Below are 26,514 nucleotides of genomic sequence, written 5' to 3'. Positions count from 1 at the left end.
AAGATAAGACACGCCCACAGATTAACAGGTTGACCTCATGCTGAGTGTGTGTGGATCATTCTCATCACATCACACACTGCAGCTCAGAGGACACACCTGATGCATGTTCACACCTGTTCACACCTGTATACATCTGGTCACACCTGTCACTCTGCACCAGCATCATCTAATATCCTCTAGATACATTGTTTTATTATGGCTGCTTCCTACCCTGACTGTGTCTTCATTAAACTTAAAGAGTAACTAAGCCCCTAAACCTTTTGCTTAAAACAAATGTCTTAAAGTATCGAGTAGTGTGTTCACGCCCAATTCTTGATTTTTAAATCGCAAAAGAGTTTAAATTCAACACTTTAAATGGAATTATGCTTAGTGACTGCCCTCTACTGGTCACAATTGGGCTATTGCAATTGAATTTTGCCATTGGCTGAGATGTTCTTAAGTACCTAAATCCAAACCGGACCCATTCACAAATGACCTGCGACTGACTGTGTAGTGTCTGTTGTTGCAGCTCCTGCGCTCCTGCAGCTGTTGATGTGTTTCCTCCTCGATAACGTGCCGAGTTTGCAGCTTTCCACTGATCCACAGAGAACAGATTCACTGCAATCTGACTGTGTATATTGTGGCAGAGGAGTAATATCAAAAAGTGAAGTGGGCAGGAGAGAAATTTGGCGGATGACTTAATAAAGAAAATAATAGCTTCCTCTGTGGTGTGGTGCGGCCTCAGGCTCACATACTGAGAGCTTTGCAGAGGCTTTTACAAGTAATTGTGTCTGGAATTGTATTTCTGGACAAGCCGCCTTATCTTGTTCTGTGATAATCAGCTGTCACATCTACTCCTGCCTCAACATTTAAGTCGTCTCAAACCACCAGAACTCTCCGCTCTAATAATTCCCAGCCTGTTGCTTGGAGAGAGGACGGGATACCTGACAGGCCTGTGACAGCTGATAGGGTTCATACGGTTGGATTCAGTTTCACCTGCTGCTCCAGTTTGATTATTTATCAGGCTGCGGTGCCACTTTCTGCACAGATTCTCCTCCATCTGCAGATGAGACAGATTGAAGGCCCTGAAATACTCTGGGTATGTTTCTTTGCTTTGTCTGTTTCAGTCCATTAATGGACTCTCAAGAGTTGATGTCCTTACTGCTCAATGCACATAAGTGCTAATGATCTCCACAGGCCTGAGTGGGCCTGAGTGGGTGCGGGAGATTTCAAACAGTTATTTAGTTCTGCATCAGTCTCTCCATCCATTTGGAAGAAATGTTCTCATGTTGTTAGAATCAGGACGGTTCATGTCTGAACACTGACTCCTGCTGTTTGAAAAAGGAAACAAAGTTAACACCACGTCTGATCAGGTTAGTTTCCATTAACATAAATCACAAGTCCTCTTAACAAAGACAAATCTAACAACCTGCGACCAACAGACTGAAATCATGGCTGACATTAAACACAAGGTCTGAAAGTATCTGATCTCTCTTACAATGCCCAGCAAAGATTAGAGCTGCAAACACATGTAGAGCCTGGAGCCAATTAGAAGAGGGACGCACGTGTTGGCACTGCCAGTGTCTGTCTGACTGTGATGTAACGACTTTTGTGTTTGTATGTGTGTGTGTGTGTGTGCACCTGCTTGGACTATTAGTTATTTGATGCTAAAAAAAACAGGGGGAAACATGACAGCTGAGACTGACTTGTGATTGGTCGAGCATGTGTATCTGCGGGACCTCGCTACCGCAGCTCCAGGATATGTTTGGCTTTAATTCTGGATAGTGGGAGGAAGTGGAGATGCGTAGTCCAATTTTAAAGAAAGTCCATGGTCACAACATAAAATAAACAACATACGATAAATATGTATAAATATAAATGTAATAAAAAGATAAATGTCAAAAACAATGTTTGTGTGTTGGTTAAACACTTAAATGCTTTTCTTTGTCCTGGTAAAAATGTACAGAAAATAAATTATTATTATGGTAAATCACATTTACCATTTTAAAATAAAAGTAAACATTGTTGTGGCCTCATTGTCCCGTTCTTAAATCTTGGTCGTTTCTTTCCTCTTCAGGATTTTCATCCTCTAAATGTTTGTCACCGCAATTGTTCTTCTGGTCCTGCTCTCCAACAAGAACTCTGCTGTACAGCTTCTGTTGCTCTTCTTTATAAGCATCTTTCACTTTGGCTCGTTTCAGGCCTCCGTCCCTGAGAACAGAGAGCAGAGAGCAGAGAGATGAAGTGGGACACACACACACACAAACACACACACACAGACTCAGACACAGTGTCTGACCAAGACTGTAATTCAGCTACGGGAGCATACTACCTCACTGTTTCTATCCCTGCTGTTAATCTGCTCTAATGCCATTTGAACCCTCACCCCCGTCTTTCTACAGCCATTACCACATCTAGTGTGGCTGATGTATATCATGGCATTTATATGAAACGATGACTCACCAAATTAGATCCACTAAGCCTCCTTGTGCAGCTATAGCGGCTTTAACTCTGTTTGCAAACTGCACTGCGTCCTCTCCTTCCTGCACAGGGACAGTAACAGGAAGTTGTTCAGTAGGCAGAGGAAATAACCGTTTGTCTAAAGGTGTATGATTTGTTTTGTTGTGACGTTGTTTCACCTGTCTGTTCATAGGTGGTAGATACCAAACACTGCAGACGATGGCCCAGCTGCTCATCATCCTCAGCAGATAAGTCACCAGGCCAAACTTACTGCTGTTCCAGAAAGCGTCACCAAACCGAGGGTCATACTTGGACAAGATAAAACTGTTGATCAAGCCTTTGTAAAAACAAAACATAAGCTGCAAGTAGAAACAAATATAAAGTTCCTACCTTGATGGCGACTGGATAAACTGTGCAGTCAATTTCAAAGCTCCCCTTTTTGAACATCATCACCGATGTGTTATTGATGCAAGTACCTGCCGATGACACCATGAGCTCGTGAACAACAAACTTCATGTATTTACAAGTATCGTCATCATCAGTTGTTGGAACTCTACAGCGTTATGATACACACCCTCGGGGAACATGAGGATGGGCTGTTTGGTTTTATCAGCAACGTGATCACCAAGCCTGAAACGATAGAAGAGAGCAAAATCTTTAAATAATGACTGCTGATGTCAGCTATATTGTTTAAAATCTGAAATCTTAATTTTTTATGGTGATAAAGGCCTCCTAACTAATAATACAGCGGTCATAGAGACAGTAACGACTTCATATTGTATTGGGTTAGGGTTGGTGATGATGCAGTGTTACCTTTTGGCCACTAGGTGTCTGTCTTTGACTTCTGCCCTGTCAAACCAGATGTGATGGGAGGATCTGCCCATGGCTCTTTGTATCATTCCCAGCAACCCTCTATGAGCCTGGCCAATCTGAGACACAAGTCAAAGACTAGTTCAGCACGACTCGTGACAGCGTAACAGGATCAGAATCGTTAAGTCGCGTTTCTACCAGAGAGTAGCAGCCATCATTGGCCAAGATGATGACATCGATGGGTGTTGTATGATTGGCCACACAGATGCCCCCGTTCTGAGGTTTGTTCCCGCTGCGATCAGACAAGTTTATTTAACACACAGACACTCAACTTACATCCAAGAGCAAAACCATCGATATCTTAAAGTAAAAACCATCACAGTATGTATATAAACGATAGCTGAAATGTAAAAAGTGTGTGTGTACCTGTTGTGATAGGTGATGATCGCTGTGAGAGATCTGACACAGATGCGGTAACACATCATCTGAATCTTCTCACTCAGATAGAACCTTAAACTGAAGACACAGAGCTTAATGCAACAACATTCACTGTAGATCCTGTATAACTGATTCAAACTTTAAAATATTGTCATTTTAAACAATCTGGATCACCGCCTGGTGGCTGGCTGGAGAATAGGTCATAACCAACCCCCTTCTTAATGTTAATGTCTGGAACATGGACCAAACTAAAAGTCTGTATCCGAGTTATTTTAGCTTTATTGTTGTACAACTGGAGGATTGGAACCTGTTTCATCCATCTTTACATACAGTCTAAGTTTTAAACCTATGATTCTCTGATTACATGATGTCTCACTTATACTTTGACAATTATGGCAACTGGACAAAACTTACTCTGTATTTGGTAAAAGTGCCACCAAGGTTGTCAGGACTAGGAGCAAACTGATGCCAGTGACTGCCAGAGTAACCCTGCAGAAAAGAGGATAGTGAAGCAGTTGTTTGCCCAGTCAGCCATTTGACCACCAGATGAATGTGTGTTGCTCTGACCTGAGAGGCAGCAGGACCCCGTAGCGGACGAGGACCCCCAAGCCCCACAGGACTGTGAGTCTCAGACTTATGTGACGGAAGTTGTAGCTGCTGCGGGTCAGTAGGTTCCAGTTTTCCAGTTCCTGGGCTGAAAAGCGTTTGGTCACCTCATCGTCCACGATGCTCTCCACGCCTCTCCGGCAGAAGTAGAAGATGTCCGACATTTCGAACTCAGACTCTGAGCGCAGACAACCACGAAGCTCCTGGATGTCCTGCTGCAAAGAGGATAGTGGTTCTTTGACAATGATATCTACAATGAGTGTGGGAAGAAAAAAAACAAACACACATTTGAGATAATGGAGAAAAAAAAAAATATATATATATATACAATAGACATTCATGACAAAGAAATGTAAAAATATTTGTATACCCTTGCTATATGGTTTATAGTGTTCCTGATTCTTTTCCTTCGCCTCAATCTCCATTCGTATCGTCGCCCACTAATTCAAGAGAAAACACAATAAGATAACTAGATTAGCGAATTAGATCAATTCAGGTTTGTATTTTCAATGTTTACACTGATGTGTGATGTCGAGCACGATAAGAGTAAAAACTGAGGCTGGCTTACATACAGACATAAAACTACTGACGAGCAAATATGAAGTAGCCTTAGAAGTAATAAACAAGAAAATACAACGATTCTTAGGTGATGAAACACTATTAATAAAACATATTTCTGAATAGTTTATAAAAATGTTGCCAATTGATCCCCCTAAAGTTGTCATACAATTGTTTAACATCATTTATGATATGATCCAAGGGGCAAAATGATTTGTGGAGTCTACGGCTCTGGAGAAGAGAAGGTTGGGACGACATGCTGCTGAGAACTCACAGCCACACTTGACAAATTCAGTCCTCTACCCTTTGATTGACTTACTCAAGTGTAAGTAGGTCACAGTTTGGAAGCATCAGATGGCTGTGCCACCTGGACATGGAGAAAAGAACCCTTGCTCGATGTGTACGCTAAATAAAACAACCACACCACACCACAGACGGCCACTGAGCTGCTACAGGGAATCAAACAGTGACTCATTCTGAGCCCCATTCTAAAGGTGCGACAGCTGGATTAGAACAGCTGCCTTCGACTTTCCCACAACCTCCAGGGAAGGAGGAAAACATCTTGCAAAATGCCCCAAAATGAATCTAACTTCGTCCCAGGAGCCTCAGCTCCCTGATGTATGTACACCATCTCAATTGGCCGTCCCATTGCTGAAAGCTTGTTTGTCCCAGAGGCCTGTGCCAAAGCCTACTTCCCTGAGGGAGAGGACCAACACGTCCCATGTGTCCTACAATCTGTCTGAGCTGGGACCCGGGGTCCCATCCAACAAAGAATGCATGTGTTTATCAAATAGGATTACCACTGTTTTAGTGTGTGTCAAATTTACTAATAACTCTTCGGTCCATAATTGTTAAATTGGTTTAGAGATAGTGTAAGATGTTTCTCTCAAAATGTCGCACAATAAATAAAATAACATTTTAATTTCACCAAAGACCTTGGTTCAATAACAGGTGAATGCAAAAGGTCAAAGGTCACCAAGCTCACCTCAAAGATCCTGATAAGTGTCCTCATGTAGAGTCTGCGCATTCCGAAGGAGACTCCGAGGACAGAGGGCACGATCATGAGGACGAAGAGGAGGCCGAACCACACAGTGATGGAGATACCGAGATACAGCAGGTTGTCAGCAGGAAACAGAGTCATGCTAACAACAAGAGGCGACACAACCACAAGAGGCGACACAACCACAACGCACACAACCCTGGAGGCATCAGCTTTAGGTCGAGTCCCCTGGGCTGCAGGACGCCTCTGTGTCCGAAGTAGACGGAGACATCAGGTTAGAATCATCGTCTGTGTGAGACAAAGAAACTAAATATCAACACAAGTAACAGAAAAGTAAAAAGTTAATAATCCTTAATGTTCTCCATATGTTTCTATGATAACATTTTATTTTTGTTATTATATTTATATGTTACTCATATGTTTTATGATCTCGGTCTAAGGGTTTAAAACAGACATATGAGTTGTGAGTGCCCCTGTAAGAGGGTGTAATGCTGAATTTCTTTAAAGTGAAATTGCCTCATTTCCTGACGGCATGAGTAGGAGTTATTTTTTGCTTTTCAACATTGAGGCAATGACTGTTGGTCACAATTGTAAAGTGACAGCAGTTCTCTTAGTTCTATGTGAGCTGTCAGACACAAAGTGGCTGAGTGCAGAGAGTCAGTTATAATGAGGGAGTCGATTGTGAGTGACTGACTCACAGCTGGGGTTCAACTGTGAGCTGTGTAGTTAAAATAACACTGTATTATCAGTCAGTGTTTATCTCTTGTGTTGTAATAATTAAGAAAACAATAAGTATACTTCTAGATTTAACTCAAATAAAATACAAATTAAAGCCTAGAATGTAATTGTATCAAACTTGGGCTGGGTAATACAGCCAAAAATGTATATAGATAACCTATGCATATGAGTTAATAACGAGGGAAACATTATTATTTTCTTGCAAAACAAATAAAAGTACAAATATATAGTAACATCTTAAAAGTGTCTCATTAATGATCACTTTAGCCACAGATTCATACGTTTCTGTTTTTGTATGTTTTTAATAAGTTTTCTGTGTCTTAGTCGGTTTGTGTGATTTATTGTTCATATTCTCACACTGCACATAGTTTACTTGTTTTTACACCGTATATTTATTCGTTTTTATTCCATTCATATGGAGAATGTATTATACTTTCACTCAAGTATTGCATGTTACTTATTACTGATACCTATTTTTGACTCTTGCTGCTGTAATATTGCAAATTTCCCAATTGTGGGACCAATAAAGGATTATCTTATATTATCTTATCTTATATTATATTATCGTATCTTATCTTATTTGACCCTGTTTGTATGTATATTTGAGAATCTCTTACCTCACTGCTCCTCACCTTGAACCAGATCTCCCTGACAGAAGAGATGTTGTGTCTTCCAGGTTAAATAAATAAAGGAACACATTAAACAATAAAACAAAACGATAAAGATGGTAAACACTTAAAAGTCCCCAGAGTGATAGAAAGAGTTCAGTTGACTCACTGATATCTGTCACAGCACTTTAGCTGCATATTAGCACAACTTCTCCAAGTGAAGCAGCTCTGACCAGGCTCCGGATTTAACGCACTAAGCGTCAGTGCTGATCGGGGGAGGATTGAAGCGACAGACGGTCTCACGTGTTTCTCCATCTGGCCTCATGTCCTGACTGAAGCTCAGGGATCCCTCACACTCTGCGTTTGGTTGTTATCAGCTTCAAACAGCAGGAAAACAGAGCGAACAAGAGTCCTCCACAGCCCAAGTTCCTGCAGCAGTGATTCCCACAATCCCATCACCATTTGATATCCAATACCAATATTATATATATTTATATATATATATCCAGATCAATGAGCTCAATGAGCTCCTCCTGATGATGGTGCTGCAGGATAAGGAACAGAGGGAACAGAAGGAGGAGCAAACCTTTCTAGCGTCTATGGAGACTTGTGTGTGATGGAGTGGGTTGGCCACCAGGGAGCGATCAAGATGTTGACAACAAGTAAGTATACTGTATACTGTAACACATACACACTGTAAACTTAGAGCTCCCACCAAATTCTCAATCCCCAACCGCCAAAGACTGGGAAATAACAATCGCTTCACAAGTATATGTTTGGAATGCAAAATACTGCCATATTTAAAAGACCCCAGCTGTTTTATGGTAACAGATATGGACTTAACAGATGTGGTTTGTTGTTAAAGTCTGTTAAATGTGTTTATTCCCATGTAAATGTAAAGCATGGTGTAGCTATAGAAAATAAGTTGTATTATTGTTGTTGTTATTATTTCTTATTTTGTATAGTTTTTTCCATCACAAATATTTGCTGAGCCCCGAATTCTTTTACAATTGGTGGGAAATAGTCAAGAGAAGAAACACACATTAGTCTGTCCAATAAAAATCTTTATTTATATTATCTTTATTAATGCTACAAATTGCTGTTGTTTTCTAGCATGCATAGTTTCCCACAGTTAAGACAAGTAAAATCACAAAGTCAGATTTCCCTTTAGGAGAATATCTTAGCGTTAGAACATGCATATATACCCATGCCCAGTCAGGAACAGTCAGTGAGAATTTCTCTGCCCCAGGAACCAAAGGGCATTTCTAAAAAACAACCATTTTAAAAACAAGATCCCATGAATCATATTGCTAGAACATACTGCATCATCTTAATTCACTGCATGAGGCTCAAATAACATTTTTAGAAACTTTCTTTGGCTTTTTTTGTCATGAAGAAGCCAATGCAGCTTAGACTATTGATGATGAAGGTGTGGGGGGGAGGGGCTGGGGTACAGAAAAATGGAAGTAGAGATTGTGCTGTAGGGGCAGCTGATGGCTGAGGTTGATGGTTCGATTGAATTAGAGGTATCAAAAGTTAAAAGTGAAAATGCTGCACCAAAGTGAAAACCACTTCAGAACCAGTAGATTCCTAATATCCCCAAAACAAGCTCACGTATCAAAGTTCTCTGATAATAATCAAAGCAACAATAACCTCCATGTTCCCGCTGTAGCTTTAAGTCTCTGTTGATAATCTACCGCTGTGAGTTAGGTAGAGACAGTTTTTTTATATTCTGAGTATTCATGCAAAGTAATATTCAGAATTAGGAAAGTATACTGGAATTTTAAAAAGGCCCTTCACAGTAGTCAGGAAATGTTGCAGTCGTAAAGAATCTGTTGACCTTATGCAGACTGAAGGTTACATATATATTTCACAGTAAGATGCGCAGAATGAACTGCGTCAGTGCTACATTACACATAACTACAAAACATTGGCTCTCAAACATCACATTACCTACATCGGAATTATAGAAATGCCTTTACTAAAGGAAAATAAGCTTATATATATATATATTAAATTATATATTATTCATTTACTTATTTTAAGATTTAATGAGGGAGATAATAACTCTACAGTTTAGGGTGCAGCGAGAGAAACAGTATGCACAAAACACAAACGCACAGCTTCAAACAGGATCACATGGAATATTCCCCATATTGCTATAATTGTATTTGTGCTTCTCGGCATTATATAAAGGAATGTGTTGTGTGTGTGGTTTGCTGGCATTGGGTCGTTGGTGCAAATGCGTTCCTCTTAAATGCTACCGTTATAAATAGTGTCTGAGCGAAATGACACAAACGTCATGTTGCCCATCGGGGTCAGAAACAACATCATCGTTGAAAATGTCATCACTAAAGGAAAATAGGCTTCTTCTTCTATTTGTTTTTATATATATATATGTATATATAAAGTTAGAAATGCAGCTGTTGACTGTGTTGATGCTCGATAAGAAACAGCAGCAGCATATCGCCATCAACAGTGTGGCTCCTGGCAACAGTGGTCAGCCTCTGTGCTCCAGCGTGGCAGTTTCAGGCCGGGGGGGGGGGGGGTTGATATGTGTTTGATCTCGTGTTCATCGTCAGGTTCAGAAGTTTAAGATCCGTTAGCATCTCCATCACGTTCTGCTTGTTGAACTTCCCTCGGCTCTCGATCTGCGGCAAACTCACCGAGACATCATCCGCACGAACTCTGTCAATTAAAGAGAAGGACAGTTTTAAAAAGAACAATCAATCACCTATGTCATCGAAATTTACTGTGAAGATTGCACAGCCGCAAATATATGTTTTTGTTTTTGGGGTATGCACATTAACCATGAACTTCATGTATTCAGGCACTCGTGATAAAATAGTACTTATTCATTAATACTGATCATGTTTAGTTTTACTCATAAATGAATGCAAGTGGTTTCAATTCAGCTTTCTCTGTTGGTTTGAACTATTTGAAAATATGAATCAGCGCTTGCACCTAAAAGTCACCGACAGCGTTTCATGTTTTTTTTTTCTCGAAATCTACCCTCTAAGCAGTTTGCAGCTTTCTGAGCAGCAGCATCCCCTGATATTTTTATCCCTGGCAGCCTGCATGCATCTGTTTCCCTGTGTGTAATCTACGAGGTGGCATAATCCCTTGGTATGGAGATAATCTGACAGACCTACTGCCTTCATCCCCACACCTCGCCATCAGCGGGTTGTTGGGATCTCAGCTCAACACACATGCTGGGATTTGAAACGTGGGTGCCTGTTTAGATCTACTACAGGAAGGAGGAGTAACATGTGTGGTTTGCAAACGATGGCGGATGTTTTCCTTCACCTTCAAAGTCCACGTGTCCATCTCCGTTCAGATCTATGTCTCGTAGGATGTCCTCCAGATCTCTGTGTCCGACCTGGAGAACACAGATTGTGAGGGGATCCACTTTATATGGTGCAAGCTCATGTTTAAATACTGAATGGAGAAATAAGACTGTACTGTAGTTCTGTACCTGTTGTCCAAGAAGTTTCTTCATTGCCTCTCTAAGTTCTGCCGTGCTGATCTGGCCATCGCCATTTGTGTCAAACTGAAATGAAGAGAAAAAAGACAATTAAGAGAAGCAATTATCAAAATCCTCTGAAATATAAGTTAACATCCTAAAGATTTAAACCCATCGGGAAATTCTATGGGTTATATATAGCTTCTGTGACCTTTTTCCTCCTGACTTTCCTCACCTCCTTAAATGCATCCCTCAGCTCTTTCACCCCGATCATGTCCGCGGTTTCAGCCAGAAGTTTGGGCCCCATGAGTTCAACGAAGTCCTCAAAGTCAACATGTCCTCCCACTGGGAGACAGAGGGAGAGGAGGGAGTCGAGAGGGACAAAGGGACAAAGCGTATTTCATTCATGCTCCGGCTGAAGCTTTGTGTTTGACTTGGCTGTAAGAGTGGAAACAATTCACGGTGTCACTCACGGTTCATGTTGATCTGCTGACTCAGCTCGATCAGCTCCATCTCTGTCGGCATGTAGCCCATAGTCCTCATGCAGTTCCCCAGGTCTTTGCAGCCGATGAAGCCGTCTTTGTCTTTGTCGAACTCCCTGAATGCCTCGCGCAACTCTGAGAGGCGGAGAAATCGGGTGTGAGTGTGAGATAAAAGCTCAAATTTGATTTATTAATTTGCATTCTTTACGGCCCTGAAATGTTACGTACCATCCATTTCTTCTGGCCTCAGCTCTCGGTCCTGTGAAGGATCACAGCGCAGAGTCAGGAAACAGAAACTGCTGATATTTTTGAAAATCATGCCAATGTGCATCATTCCTCACACAACATGACGCCGTAAGTCTAATAAATAGGCAACTACTAGTATGTGCCACGGTGCCAAGAGTCTGCAGGTCTCCCTCCAGCCGGAGAGGAAGAGCTTTGACACCTCCTGCTGAAGTGTTCGGATATATGAAACGTCGATTCTTGGCACTCTGAGATACTTTGGCAAATAATAAAGCAAAGTTAGGTTTTGGGATAAAAGTAAAAAATAGCAGAAAGAAGATTCCATATTTAATAATATAGGATTTTTAAGAGAAGAAAAGGATCTGACACATTTGCTGTATCCGTTGGGAAGTTGTGGTTCTTTTCAAGTTTGCCTCTTGCTAGGATTGCAGAGATGATGGAAAAACCCAACAAATGCACTAGTTCTTTCATTTCTTCTTTATCTGCTGCTCCGTTCCACTAAAATGACTCAATCCCAACATCAACAACCATCTGAGAACTGGTCTTTAGAAGAGTCAGTCAACACGCGGTAGAGAAACTGAAAGGTTCAACATCACTGTTTTCTTTAACAACAAGACATGTGTCATCACAGCAGGTAGTAATCATTTCTGCCACCGCTGTTATCATGATTAATAATCCTCAGATGTTTATGGGTAATGCAGCCTCAGGCACAAACACACACACACATACACACACACACACACACACCACACACACACACACAAACACACACACACACACACACACACTTTAAGTGTCACGTTGTCACAATACCATCTTCTCAGTTGCACCACGCTGACTTACATGCTCCTAGTGCTGACATTACAGTGAGAGGTGATTACCACGCACATTCATGGTGGGTTCCAGTTACTGTGTGTGTACTGCAGTGTGTGCTAATCTCTCCTGGCATGCATGCACATGATATTTTCTGGACTTACGTACAGCCTGCCGGTTCTCAGCGAAGCCCTTGCGTAGAAAGATGCACGCGGGCCCCAGCACGTTGTGCATGTTGGCTCCGTTCTGGGCCAGGGCAATTAGCGGCTCAAGATATGCCCCCCCGGAGCCCCCCTCCTCACAGGACTGCACTGCTTTGTAGTTCTTCTTCTGGTCCTGGAGCAGCATCCGGGGCAGGGGGGCCAGACATGGGAGCAGGGGCAAAGACAGGGGTAGAGACCGTGACTAAGCGTGTGGTAGCATGGAGCGAACATGGAGGTGGGATGGAGGGGGGTTGGGGGGTTCTAAAGCACGAGGTCTGTCAGTCATGCAGAGGTGTAGTCAGGGCTGTCATGATGGAGGAAAGCACCTCAGTCAGCACCTCAGCTGGAGGGAAGAGGACTCAGAATCAGAACAGAACAGCCCCAGGCCTCTATAGACACAATCCATCGCCATGTTACTGCTCTCGAATCAGTTTGTTCCAGTCTTCACCAGAACATTCTCTACTGTAAAGGATAATTCAAATTTATTTAAAGATTTCTCTTAATCCTACAATAATATTCTCTCACCACAGTAGCTCTAGTCAGGCTTATTTGGAGGAGACTTTATGCACAATATCATCACTTGGTCTGGAAGATTACGTTGAGGTTTAGTCAGCTGTTTAAATATAATCACCAATTAGGCCGTCAACTAGGGGGCAGAAGTTGTTCTCACGGGAATCCACCCAATTATAAAAACATGCGTCTGCTGCCGGATAAAGTCCAAGCATCCAACCCGACTGATATCTGAATTAGAGAAGCAGTTTCAACTCAGGCTAAATGCAGAATGCTAAACAAGACACTATAAGAAAATGTTCTCTGCGATTACTTCCACCCCAAAAAAATTTCCTAAGCAGATATAAACCGCATTTAAACAGTAGCATCTCTTCTGGCTTAATAAAACACTAAAATGCGTGTCAGGGTTTCAATCACCGACGTCCAACTCGGTGGCTAAAAACCCAGCGACCAGCACGTGAAGTCGACTCGTGTCACAGCGAATTACCCAGAGGCCATTTCTGCTGCTGCTTCAAATCTCTCAGACGTGAGCTCGTGCCCGTCTTCAGATGGATGTCGCAGCAAAGCGAATGAGACATTTGCATGCATACAGAATAAAATGAAGTTATTATGCATATTTGTACTTCGGGCAGTCGTACGTGGTATTAGCATTCTCTACAGATGACCTTCGCTCTCCATCTGTTGCCATGCCACCTCTTCATGCATTCCTAAAATCCCCCCCCCCACCACAGGAACGGATGCCCACCGGGTAATCTGACCAAGTGAGGCATGGAGCAGGGCTGTCTTCGGGAAAAAATACTACGAAGCAACGCGCTTGCAGTTATATAACAACCCACCCCCCACCCCCCAAAAAGGGCTGTAGTCAAGCAAGAACTTCTCCAGCCAACCATCCATATTATGCACAGATGGCATCAACAGTTGCGTGTGCTTCCTCAAGGACGTGCAGCTGCTGATATGAAGAGAAGTCTTTTCTCTGGTAATGTCTGAGAGTCTTTGCAGGAATACAATGAGGACAGTGAACGTGAGACGCGCATTGTGCGAGCGAAGGTTACCGGGGCCTTGAGTTTTTCCCCCAAAAATAATATTCCGAATCACTGACGCACATCCAGATCGGACCATTGCGATCGGGTCAACTCTAAAGTTTATCGACAGGATCTAAATTCCCCTTATTTTCAACTCAGCCGACGGGTCAAGATCAAGCAGCAACTTCTCTGACCCGTCAGAGATCTGTTTTCCAGGGAGCGATACGACGCAGTGATTAGAACAGAGATGACGTTTATCCAAAAAGACTCGTAATAGGATGCAAATGTCGGATTAACGCAGCAGTGTGATCCACGCCGAATGAGTTTTAAAGAGGGTCAACAAGGTCCCGCGACAACAATCAAGACTAAGACACTCTACTGCAAATAATGACTTTAAATAAAAGCATGAGACGTAAGATTTGTCTTGAAATATCCTTCATTTGTCCTCCTTTGCATTACAAGACACAAGGCAACAGTCCAGTGAGAACACAAGCAGTCAACCAGCACAGGTCCAGTCAAAAAGCCTTGGGTCAGGTTGGGGGACACACCATGAGACAAACATGCAGGGGATTCAAGGAGACCACAGCTAAATGAAAAACCTCCACCTTACCTTCTTGGTGAAAATTTTGAGCGACTTTACAGAGTTACCCATTGCAAAAAAAAGAAAGATCCTTCCTGTTTTATGTTTTCTCTCTATCTGTGTCTGTGTTGGGCTGCCTGTACGCGAGTGCACGTGTATGCATGTGTGTTTGCATATGTGTCCGGGCATGCATGGGAATAGGAGTGACTCGAGAGGGGGAGAGGGTTCAGTGGGTCACTGACTAATACAAGAGGACGTTTGGGGAAAAGCGGGGAGCGGAGCGGAGGTACCATAGGAGGTGGAGAGAGAGGTGAGGAGGGAGAGGACGGGGACGTGTGCAGGGAGGACCCACAGACAAGGGCACTGGGAGGTACGAGGGAGGGGGGGGGGACACTGAGACAAAGGAGGAAACGTGTAAACAAGAGCGGAGGACAGATCAGAAACACAAAAAGATACGCGAGGGAGAGGGAGCATGCAATGTGACCAGAGCGAGATGCAAGCGCCAGGAGTAGAGAAAGCAAGATTGCTTATTCATTCCATCCTCTCTCCTACAGTGTATTTCCTCCCTCCCTCCCTCCCCTCTACCCTCTCTCTCTCTCTCTCTCTCTCTCTCTCTCACCCTCGCTCTTTCTCTCTCTCGTTCTGTCCGTCCGTCTGTCCCTTGCTCTTTTTCACTCACCCTCTCCCCTACGCATTTAAACCATCTATGCGAATGTGACAGAAGAGGCTCGTTCGGACAACATTACCTTCCCCTGAGCAAGATGCTGGAGACACTAATCCAAACACACACACACACACACACACATACACACTCGATTAAACACACATGAGGGGCTGTGAAGCTAAAAATATAACACGCTTTCACTTCCCCCTTCTCTCCCCACTCTCTCCCTCTCTCTTTCTCCATCTCTCTCTCCTTCCCACACAGACACACACACACACACACACACACACACGCACACACACTCACACACAGACACACACACAGACACACGCACACCCTGACATAAAAGCATCACAAAGTCAATGGTAAGCTGAAGGGCCTGAATACAGATGAAAGCCAAAATGTGCAAGAAATGACAAAGGATCCTGAACCACCGAGGATGTGCAAATTGCAGTAAATGCTCTCTTTCAGCCTTTCAAACACACACACACACACACACACACACACACACACACACACACACACACACACACACACAAACACACACACACACACACACACACAAATGTATCGTCAGCCTTGAAGACAAGAAGAAGAAAATTAGCATCTCTACAAACCTGAGGCAAACAGTGAAAGAGTTTATGTATTGTACTTAAAATAATATGTGTTAATTTCTATATTCTGTTATCTGACATTGGAAAAGAGGCGGGGGTGCATCCTGGACAGGTCTCTTATTGTATTTATTACGTATAGTAATAAATACAATAACTGAATTAGTTGAGTAAATTCACCTAGTTCTTAATACCTAATCGCTGACCAGAGATACTGATCTATTTCTTTATTAATAAGATTCAGAGGTTGATATATAGATAATTTGAAAGAATTTAAACCTCTTAAAGAAGCTATTCTCCATAATATGTTTTTAAGGACTCACAGTGGAGTATTTGTATTGTGTCATGCCTCCAGTTGGTTGAAGACGTATAAATATTCTCTGCTTTTAATAATAATTAGTGTAGGTTCAATTACATCTCCTCGAGATAATGCTCATAGATCTACATAGATCTTTGAAAACAGGATTCCTGCAAGTGCATCATTGTGCACAGTGAAGAACAAACGCCATAGCAATAAGTGCAAACCAAACTTTGAATGCATTCAATCACTTCTCCCACCACCGCTTCCAAAGTGAAGAAGAACAACATCCAGCATTTACCCACGCTTTGTTTTTTAGATCCGGAAGCCTTCACTCCCGAGGTGACTGTGGCACAAATGCACTTCCGAGTTTCCCTCTCCATGCTCGACCTTGTCTATTCTCTGCTATTTTTAATGAACACATTCACGCCGGAGCCGTTTCAGACCTCGCTCCCATTCAGCATCTCCGCGGCTCCTCTGTGCTCCTCTGCGGATGATTCACCCATCCTCTCACCGGAGGCTCGTTGTGAACTTCAGAACACATCAGACGACAGACACAGGAGCCGTCAGTTCTCATAATGTCAGACCACAGTGTGCACGGGCAGGAGATCCATCTCTCCTCTTGCTATCTCTCTATTCTTCTCTTTCTGCCAGACCATCTCTCCCACTTAGACTTCACACATTTACATAACTGCTCTCATGCTGACATGTCAGGAGAAAAACATGATCTGGTTATAAGATTATTTTTGGGGCGAAGACCCATTCAATTTAATCACTTCTCTGATTTTTTAACAGCAGCCTTATTCTTGCAGCCAAATTGCGAGAGAAAATTAATAACTGCTTTTGCTTTTAAATGAAGATATTGAGGTCAAATCTACTGCCATTAAGTGTGTTAAATGAGCTGGGAGATGGAGAAGAGATGTAGAAGAAGGGACTCTCATGGGCTCATCTTCAACCTTTTTCTTCCTGTTCTTTTGTGAGATAAGGAAATAGTCCTTGCAAATCTTTTCTTAAGCAAAATGGTCAGAAATATAATCATTTTTGTTCAAAGTAGTCATTTAAGCCACTCAGAGTGAATGTGATAAAAAAAAATTGACCTCGAGAGTTTTTTGTGCGTATGTCTCTGTCGTCATCGGAGGACATAAAAAAGAAAACAACATAAAATTGCACACTTGCGTCATCCTCTTGTTCTCGGGCTGAGACGTCACAGTTTAATCCTTCGTTCGATTAATTCATTCACATCAGAGGAGCCGAAATCTGTAACTTTCCTAATGATTATTCTGGCGTGGCACCATTTTTCCAGCAGTTAGTCTAATCAAAGGGCTAGTGCGTCAGAATTCCTGTCAATTAAACCTCTGTTGTTATTTTTCTCTCTGACTCATTTATCCCTTGTCCTCCGTCTCGTAGTGTCTCTCACAGATTTCACTCCATCAATATTCAGCATCATCAAGCAGACGAATCCACTTAACATCGCTCTTTCATCTCACTGCCTAATCCCCATCTCAAAAAAGGATTTAACCAAAGAGTGCATTTTTCGACCTCCTCCTTTGCCGGCAGAGATATAAAAATACCCGTGTGTGTCTAAAAATAGCCTGCCATACTCTCCACATACTGGAGGCATATGCCTGTGGTGAATACGATGATGCTACACTCTCTTTTTCCTCTCCCTACATATCTCCTTGTTTCCAGAATCAGTTTCTTCCTCTCCAGGTGACCTCCTCTGTCTCTGTCATTTCCGCTGAGATGTCATCAAGGTCAGCGTGACCCCGGCAGGAGGGCGAGGGATAAGAGGAAGTGAAAAAAAAACGGGAAAAGGGACAGAGAGACAGGAAACGTCAGCAGCTGAGAGTGTAAGGGATGAGGTGCAGGAGGAAGTGAAGGGCTAATCTGTGTGTGAGGACCTTTCCTCACATTGTCCTCGGACCTGTCAGGTGGGAGCTGAGAAGTGTCTGAATTATATAACGTCCAAAAAAGTAACTCTCCCCTTTTCCCTCCCTTTCCTGTTCTGTCCTGTTCTTCATCCTTGCCTCCTTCACTTTCTTCTCCTGCGCTGTCACTTCTCCCTGATGTGACACACAGAAAGAAAATCTCTCTCTCACTCTCCCCCCTCTCTCCGTGTCAGACACACACACACACACACGCACACGCACGCACACACACACACACACACACACACACACACACACACACACACTCACACAGTCTGAGTTCAACCCTATTAGTACAAACAGCACTTGCTCCCTCTGCTGGTTAATACACATATCCTTTCATCTATATTTAATACAACAACAAAAAAACACACGTCTCTTAATAGTCATTTCCCAACAGCAGAGAACAGAAGTCTGATAATAACCTGTCTCTGCTGCGCACCCCAGCTTCCCTGCGAGGATTTGTACAACAAGGTCAGTGAAGGTTGCCAAATCTGAGAATGGAGAATCTCTAAAAATAGAAACCCCATTTCTGCAGGGACAAAGAAGGCACGTTCTGTCCTTCAACAAGGCTTCTGGTGTAACCTCAAACACTCCAATGTGCAGAGTTTGGTAGACCATGATGAAAAATTTAATGAATCGCAACACCAGCCTTTTGGTAATCGTGATTCATCTAATGAATATGAAAACTGGGATTATAAACTGGTAGCTCGAAGACACACGTCTCCTCCTGCTGCAGACCGGCTCGTTCACTTCTCAGATTGGCTCTGGCAGGTTGCACGTTTGCCGAAAGATGTGAATGTTTCCACCGAGGCAAAAATAGGAAAACGGAATAATTAAATAAATAGAATTGAAAAAAAAATGTCAGCCCTCCAGTTTCTCATAATCAGATCCCGATGTGCCATATTTAGCTTGGTGCACTGAATGAGTTCTGTTAGGATAGTATGCAGATCTTGATGTTACATAAGAAAAAATAGGAAACCAGTGAGTTATTCGGGAGTGTGCAGTATCTCGCCCTGTGTTCTGCCTCGCACTGTCACATGTATTCAAAGAACATTAGGGACGTGTGTGTATGTGTGGGCGGTCAATACAATGACACAGCTTGAGTTAGATGATGAGCAGGTGCAGTTACATGGACAATCGAGCTGTCTTTGAATTTTCTTTCTTTTCATTCTCACACATGCATCATTCACACCCCCCCCCCCCCCCCCCTCTCTCTCTCTCTCTGGCTTCCTCTCACACAAACACTGATTCGCACAACTAACTTTTGTCCACTCACAAAGTCATTGGCCGCTGGACATGACTGATCTTCGCGGTGACGGCGTCACAGAAAACACACAAATGAGCCTGCACCTCGATAACTAGATGATTCAGTCCCAAAATATAGTCACAGTCACTTTGCTTGTAAACTTCTGACTTGAACAATCTTTTATTTGTTATACCTCAACACATCCAGAGCTGCAGCAGCCATCCCAACCCTCCAAATGCACAACAACACAATGCCGAGCTCACTGCTCCATCACACATCTTCCCCTGATCGATCACAGATTTGATGGAAACGACAAACTACAGACTTGCACACGTGTCAGCAGCTGTGGAGACTCTATATAGCAGCACAGCGCTGCACAGATTTTTTGCCCTCGCCGGAACAGTAAGACTGATTGAAACTCTGGCCTGGATTGAGAGGAGTTATTTCTGGAACACATTAGCGCACAGGGAGGTAATTGTCTCCTCTTGAGCTTTTTATCATCAACGCAGAAAGAAGGATTTCAGCGACACAAGAAAGAGAGAAAATGAGAGACGGGATGTTCTGCAGCTGTAGGAGATCTGTGTGGACGGGGGTCGGGGGGGGGGGGGGGGGATATGGTGTCTCGTGGAAAAGTGATGTGTTAGTGGTGAACAGGTGATGCAGGGAAGAGGAGGTACAACCTTTATGTCTGTACGCTGTCAGTCAAAGTAAAAAATATCTGATTATATCTTATCAGAACTTCTCACCTGAATGTGGTGTCAGGGTGAGGATGAACTTACCTGTGTGGCCGTGTGTGTGTGTGTGTGTGTGTCTGTGTGCGTGTGTGTAAGTGTGCGTGTGTGTTGACAACCCCTCATCACTGAAAGAGTTTTCCAAAGAAAGTTGATCCCTCAGCCACAATGAAAGTGACTGCGTTCACATTGGGATACATGAGCACCCCCCCCCCCCCCCAGAACCCACTACCCCCATCCGACCCCGGCTTCCAGATTTGGACTGACAGCACACATCCATTTTTAATCAGCTGCACTGAGGCGAGGCGACCGCAGGTTCACTCACACTGTGTCTCAATGTGTCATCTCACCTGTGAAGCTGGTTCTACACTTTTAATAATGTAGTTGATTAAAACGTTTTCTTATTTACTATGTTTAAATAAATCTATGCATATAGTTGACAGGGAATAACCCTGGCCCCTCTTATACTGGAATTAGTGATGATCAATTTAACAAAATAATGTATTAATTTATACTGAATATTTACTTTCAGTGATGGACTTTATTAATTAGCTATTGTATTGGTTGCAATTTCACGAGCAATTTGGCTCCTCTATTTGAGAACCACATCTACTGGAGCGTTTCCTTCCTCACAGAGATGATGGGCTGTGGATCATTGTGCATGAGGCTGTAAACCCCATTGAGATATGTAATTTAGATGAATTTGACCGGACTGAATGCATTGGTAGCCCATCTTCTCCTTCTAAAACGTGACTCAAAGTTTGTTCCAGTTCTAGGTACAAACTCTGACTCTGGTTTCTTGAATCATTCTGCTGCTGATGGTGATTTGTTTAATTTACAGCTTGAAATCTCGCCCTGTTCACGTTGTTACACGATAATAAACCCACACACTAAACAGTGCATGGGTGAGTTCTGGGTGATATGAAGATTGGACATATTTTTTGTCGCATTTCTATAAAATATTCAAATGTTTTAGATGATAATGTTGTTTTCTCTGTAGCTTTGAGTCTCTATATCCTCACAGCACGTGTGGGTGTCATTTCCTCTGCATGGCGTCTTACCTGGCCGAACACTGACTTCACTATGGGATGGAGACTGGAGTCGTATTCAGACGAGGTCCCGCTCAGTCTCTTGGCTGTGCGGCGCCCCGCGGGCCGGACAGGTGCACCGGAGGCAGGTGTGCCCGAGCTGAGGCTGGAGGACGAGCCGGTGACCACTCTCTCCCGGGGCTCGAAGAAGAAATCTGCGTCGTCCGTGTGCTTTGGGTAAGACGGAGTCGGAGAGGTCCTCCTGCCCTGGTGATGCGCTGCAGGAGGCGGCTCACCTCTCGGGGAGTTGTGCTGCGGATGGGGGTGTTTGGACCTGGTGGAGTTGTTGCGCTCCTTCTGATGTCGGCTCGCTCTGTGCCTCGCATCCTCCTGGGGGGGACCGTCCTCCAGCACGCTGGCTTGCCGGTGAGAGTGGCTCTTCTGCACCCGCTGGTGATCGTCTCCTCGGGAGTCGGCGTGTCTCGGCCGGCAGAGAGGTCTGCGGGCACTCGGCTCGCAGTCCTCCGTCCAGCCCGCCTCCTCCCCGCCTCCAGCTCCGGTGGGATGGGGATGCTGGGAGCGGTGACCCCGGTGCCCGTGGGGACCGTGATCCGAGTGCGCGGACCTGCGGTTGAGCCCCGACGACCTTAGCAGAGAAGTGGCGGACTCGCTTTTTGGGATAGAGGAGCTCATCGTTCGCTCTCACGCGCTCGACAGGCGAAGTGAGTGTGCTGGAGGCTGGGGGTCGCGTGAAGGGAAGAGGAGGCAGGTGCATCAGCAGCAGCCAGTAGAGGAGCCCCCCCCCCCCCACACACACTCACTCTGCCCCTCCCTCTCTACTCCACATCCACACACTCCACCACCGCTGCACGGGCCGGGAGCCTGATCGTGCGTCTGCAGGAGCCGTGACTGGAGTCGGTCAGTGTGACGCCTCGCACGCACAACTTTGGATGACAGCACTGCGTTATCGAGCGGCAAGTTCATTAAGACGCACGTCACTGCACCGTGAGCCGCGTGAGGTGCATCATTAAATCTTTATGTGAATGAACCGTTGCTTGAGTGTCAGGGTTCTCGCATATGCACTAAACACTCAACAAGTGCTGGCTGCCGGGATTTTAATACCAGTGGACAGTGGTCTTTCTCAGGGACACATATAGCTCCCAGTGGCCTGCAGATCTGAAATGAATGTCTTATCAAATAAATGCTGAAAAATAAACTCAAAACAAAAGCAAGTCCATGAAAGGATGAAAACAAAAGAGTAAATCATTTAAAAGTACATGACACAATCACTTTACACACTTCAGTTGTTCGGTCTCTATAGCTATGAATAGCAACAGAACCTTTGGGAAACACAGAGGCACAGAGGCAGCATTTATGAATGAGTCAGCATTTGGGTGAACACACTGGTGAAAGAGAGACAGGAAACAGAAGAATGTGAGAATGGAAAATGATGTCAAGTACTTCCTTTGAAAGATGTGTACTTAATATCATTTTTTATTTAATAATCCATGTGATTAAGAAACGTTGGCTGGCTAGAGAGGCATCGCCAACATATGTATTGTTATTGTGTCTCTTCAATCAACAAAAAATCTTTCTCATGTTCAAGATGATTCCCTTATGTTTTACCAGACTCATCTAATATTCATGTTCCCAAACATCACCCTTTACAAATGTCATGAAAAGTTCCCTCTCACTAATTTCAAATGATTTTTAATAATAAATAAATAAATAGATAAATAAAACTCACAGTCGATTAAAGCACTCCAACTTTTACCTTTTTAAAGCCATGTTGATAGAGAGGGCCGCACTATTTGGGTGTAACCTTTAATCAATGCATGAACATAATGGGAGTATTTGACTGTGGTCAAAGCAATAACAGCGAAGTTCAAAAGGAGCATCGGTGGAAACAGAAGCGTGATAACCCCTCGGTCTCATCCCATCTGCACACCCAGGGTCATTACTCTCACAGCAGATGTCCAGGGACGCAGGGCAATACAACGAATGCAGTGATGTTAATGTACAAAAGCCAATTAGGCACTCTCACAAAGTGTGCTGCACAAAGCTGAGAAACCATGAGCAGATTTTTATGCTTTTTTTTTTTTGCCCTAGTTTCTCTGGGGAATTGTTTTTCTCTGACATCTGGGTCTCTGTCTCCTCTGCTCCAGGGAGGGAGAGGGAAAGTATCTTCCCTCCATTGCTCCCCCCCCCCCCCTCCCTGCAACATCAGCCTGCCTTACCTCCTCTGCTACTTTCTTATCCTCCTTGTGCCAGAGCAAGTGTCACCTGCACGTGCTGAGCCGCAGTTACACAACCAGCTCCGTCGTGCGTCTCGACAGCCTCAAAAACTGTGATGGATTTAACGGAACCTTTTTTGGGAAGAGGTGTGAGTCCCGTTCATTCCAAACAAATTCCCACGTCACTCTCTTCATATGTGCATGTACCCGTCCCTCTGTTTCTCGCTCTCCTCCTTCTGTAGACATTTGGGCTGCAGCAGGGGATACACGAGCCTCAGGGTGCAATATGGCCCATTTAATGTCCACAGAGACATAACAAGAGTCCAAAAAAACAACAGGAGAATATGATGTGCAGCGATAAACAAACTAATGCATAAAAAAAAATCCAAACAAGAATAACATCAGGGAGCAAAAGCTGTAAAGTACATGTTGTTTTCTCCTTTTGAGGCCACTTCACTTCTATTTTTGCATTTATTCTGCAGCCCTCCACTGAATCACATGTGGAGCTCGAGATGGCATGGATTTCTCAACGGCTGATTTGGGACCAGAATGAATTATTAAGGACAATAAACATCTGATTGCCTTTAACATTGTTTTTATTAGTAGATTATTCAAATCCCACTGTGAGGATGAGGGTCAATACAAACTGTGACACCATAGTTGTCACTATCTGGGGCTGAGCTGAGGGTGGAACCCCTGAAACTGAATCTGAACACATAAGAGAAATGGCACATGGTAAAAAATAAAATGTTGGGATGTCTTTGAATTTTGGAAATGACAGACTGGGACATCTTTTGGCTGAAAGCTTGTTTGATCCAATCCCCACAAAAATGTATGAGGTTCTTCCTTGGGTCATGTCCAACCCCTGTATAAAATGTCATTTGACAGTCTTTGTGTAATGCAGCAAACAAACAAACAAACAAACAAACAAACAAACACATAAGCTCCCTTGCAAACGTATTAAATGAATCCAGCTGAATCATGTGTTATTAAACGTGACCTATGCACTGACCTTCTCTCGGTGACATGTTAAACCATCCCTGACTCTTATCTCTGGACTCATCTTGTTTACCTGGGACCTCGTTCAGCTGCATCGTTTGTTACGTCTGACAGATTCATCAGCGGCTTGAATAATTAACAACGCAGCAGCTGGGGGCTCTGAGGTGAAGAAAGAGCTCCCTCATCTGAATCATCAAAACATTTTAACCACTCAACTAATGAGCCTCGACTGCAGCATGTGATATCAATATGGAAAAAAAAAATACCATGGGGACTGAATGGATCCCAGAAGATGATACTCTGGCAAGACTTATGGTTTCAAGTTCACATGCAGGACAACAGTTTGATATGATCATTACTGAACCAGAACACATCTATAGTACTTGGTGTATGATAGAGATATTTATTAATATGCAGAACGATGATGGTTTGGCTGCTGATGTTTGTCAGGAAACCAACGTATCAAAGTCCAGATGATGTTGTTAAGTTCTGTAGAAGCCATGTTTACAGCTTTATAAACAGGAGTTTGAAAGCAGTCGTGCATTTGACCTCACACCTTGAAGTTTCCTGTGTTTGTGGAACTCATCTCTTTGGTTTCCTGTTCTCCTTTGTGGCCCTTTTCCTCCCTTTGTAATGTTCCTGCAAAGAGGTGATGGATTATCTGGTCACTGGATCTTTTAAAAGAAGTAGCAACGTAATTCATCAGGTTTAGAATCTAAGGCAATGGCATTTGGGAAAGATTATTTTAATAGGCTCAAGACAAGGCCAGTTACAGACATTTATTCCCATTGGACTTTTCCACAGCAGACATATTTAACATGTCCTAACTGGTAAAATACACTTCGTGCGTTTGTGCAAAGAAAACCAAAACTGTTCAACTGTGGGTAGATCTTTTAAATAGCTCAGGAAGATATTGCACTGTCAAGCATAGTATATATAAAAAACAAAACAAATGCGCCAATAGTAGGAACAAAACCAAGAATGAGAAATCATTCAAAGTTGGTGGATTTAACAATATGTTAATTTATCGGAGTTTGAAATACGGCTGGTTTAGGTAGAACTGATGCCATGAATTCCAGCTGCAGCTTCACAGAGCAGGCAGAGAGTTAGAAGTGAAACACGATCAAGTAAATGTGACAAGCCGCAAAACAGAAACTCAACCTATTTATTCATTTTCAGGGTTTGATCAACCACAACAGGAATCTTTAAACGTTCACGAGCTGTTAGGAGTCATTAGGTTTTATTGTGCGTATTCTGGGAATCATATCAGGACTCTGGAATCTTTGGGTAGGGAGTGAGCTCTTCATCCAGAACCGTTCTAATCTGCGTCTGTGTCTGGTCTTGTTTGTGTTAAACCTCATCAGTCTTCAACCCAGTTCTGGCCGAGTACAAAGCAAGGGCTCCAGTTCTTCATGTTTTTATCCAGGATGCTTTGGGACCTGACTGGGCAAGTATCCCAGCGTACATTTCACATCAACCGTAAATAAAGATAAAGCTCATGTGTCTTGTGGCTCTTTAGAAACAGATTTTTAAACAGAGCATTCTGACAAGCTGGTGATGTCAGCGAAGAACACCGGCGTCTCAGTTGCAAATCCTCCTCTTCCGAGAAGTCTGGAGCAAATTAAAATTTCAACTACTGTGAACTGAGAAAGAACTCAAGACTTTACTCCCCCGCACAGTCCTGAGGAGAGATCTGCACGAGTAAATTAAGTCCAAGCAGCACCGTGGGTGTGCTGCAGCTCAAGCATTACAAATAAACTGATCCTTTCTGTGTCCACAATCTGCAAAACAAACACTGATTGTAACCCAGGTGTTGAAAAGCTAAATATATGTTCTTTTCTTGTTTTTGGCGCTTGTCACTTGGCAAACTTTCACAAACAAAGAATCCATTTTCTTTGGACAGGCGGGTATAAAGGTCGTGGCGATGTGTTCATGTGCGTATATCCAATCAGCCTCTGCTGCGTACCAGGAAGTTGTTAATGCCTTTTGAGCTCAAACTGCTTAATTTACACCCTCTCAAATAATGGTCTCATCAGAGTAAATGGAGTGCTGGTGCCGTACACTCACTGTGACTGATACCAGGCACAGCAGGCGAGTTGTATTCTGAGGGTGGAGGATACAAAAATTTGAAATAAACTCTCTTTAAGAGACTGAATAATTGTTTGTTTTCAAAACCAAATGGTCTCATCTGAAGACTGTTCTGAGTTGGAGTTTATTTGAGGACATGCAGACATCCAAGAAACGTCAATAATGCTCTCA

General features: G+C 43.3%; 2 protein-coding genes across 2 annotated transcripts; both read right to left on the bottom strand.

Moving 5' to 3' along the window:
* Positions 1-2,012: 2,012 nt before the first annotated feature.
* LOC128425236 (glycerol-3-phosphate acyltransferase 4) lies at positions 2,013-6,106 on the bottom strand. The gene is made up of 12 exons (XM_053411767.1): positions 5,837-6,106; positions 4,664-4,733; positions 4,255-4,543; positions 4,102-4,176; positions 3,676-3,765; positions 3,448-3,541; positions 3,253-3,368; positions 3,014-3,069; positions 2,830-2,915; positions 2,619-2,747; positions 2,443-2,522; positions 2,013-2,190 (listed from the first exon to the last, which is right to left on the bottom strand). The coding sequence occupies exons 1-12, from the start codon at positions 5,990-5,992 to the stop codon at positions 2,013-2,015; spliced, it is 1,419 nt and encodes a 472-aa protein (XP_053267742.1). The 5' UTR covers positions 5,993-6,106.
* Positions 6,107-8,266: 2,160 nt separating this feature from the next.
* Positions 8,267-21,715, bottom strand: cabp1b (calcium binding protein 1b). Its single transcript, XM_053411232.1, has 7 exons — positions 21,056-21,715; positions 11,371-11,401; positions 11,134-11,277; positions 10,896-11,005; positions 10,673-10,747; positions 10,504-10,576; positions 8,267-9,885 (listed from the first exon to the last, which is right to left on the bottom strand). The coding sequence occupies exons 1-7, from the start codon at positions 21,713-21,715 to the stop codon at positions 9,860-9,862; spliced, it is 1,119 nt and encodes a 372-aa protein (XP_053267207.1). The 3' UTR covers positions 8,267-9,859.
* Positions 21,716-26,514: the final 4,799 nt, after the last annotated feature.

This window comes from Pleuronectes platessa, chromosome 19, assembly GCF_947347685.1.
Source record: "Pleuronectes platessa chromosome 19, fPlePla1.1, whole genome shotgun sequence".
In the NCBI taxonomy this organism is placed as follows: domain Eukaryota; kingdom Metazoa; phylum Chordata; class Actinopteri; order Pleuronectiformes; family Pleuronectidae; genus Pleuronectes; species Pleuronectes platessa.
Note: the sequence above shows the minus strand (reverse complement) of the source record. Positions and strands in the feature narration are given on the sequence as shown.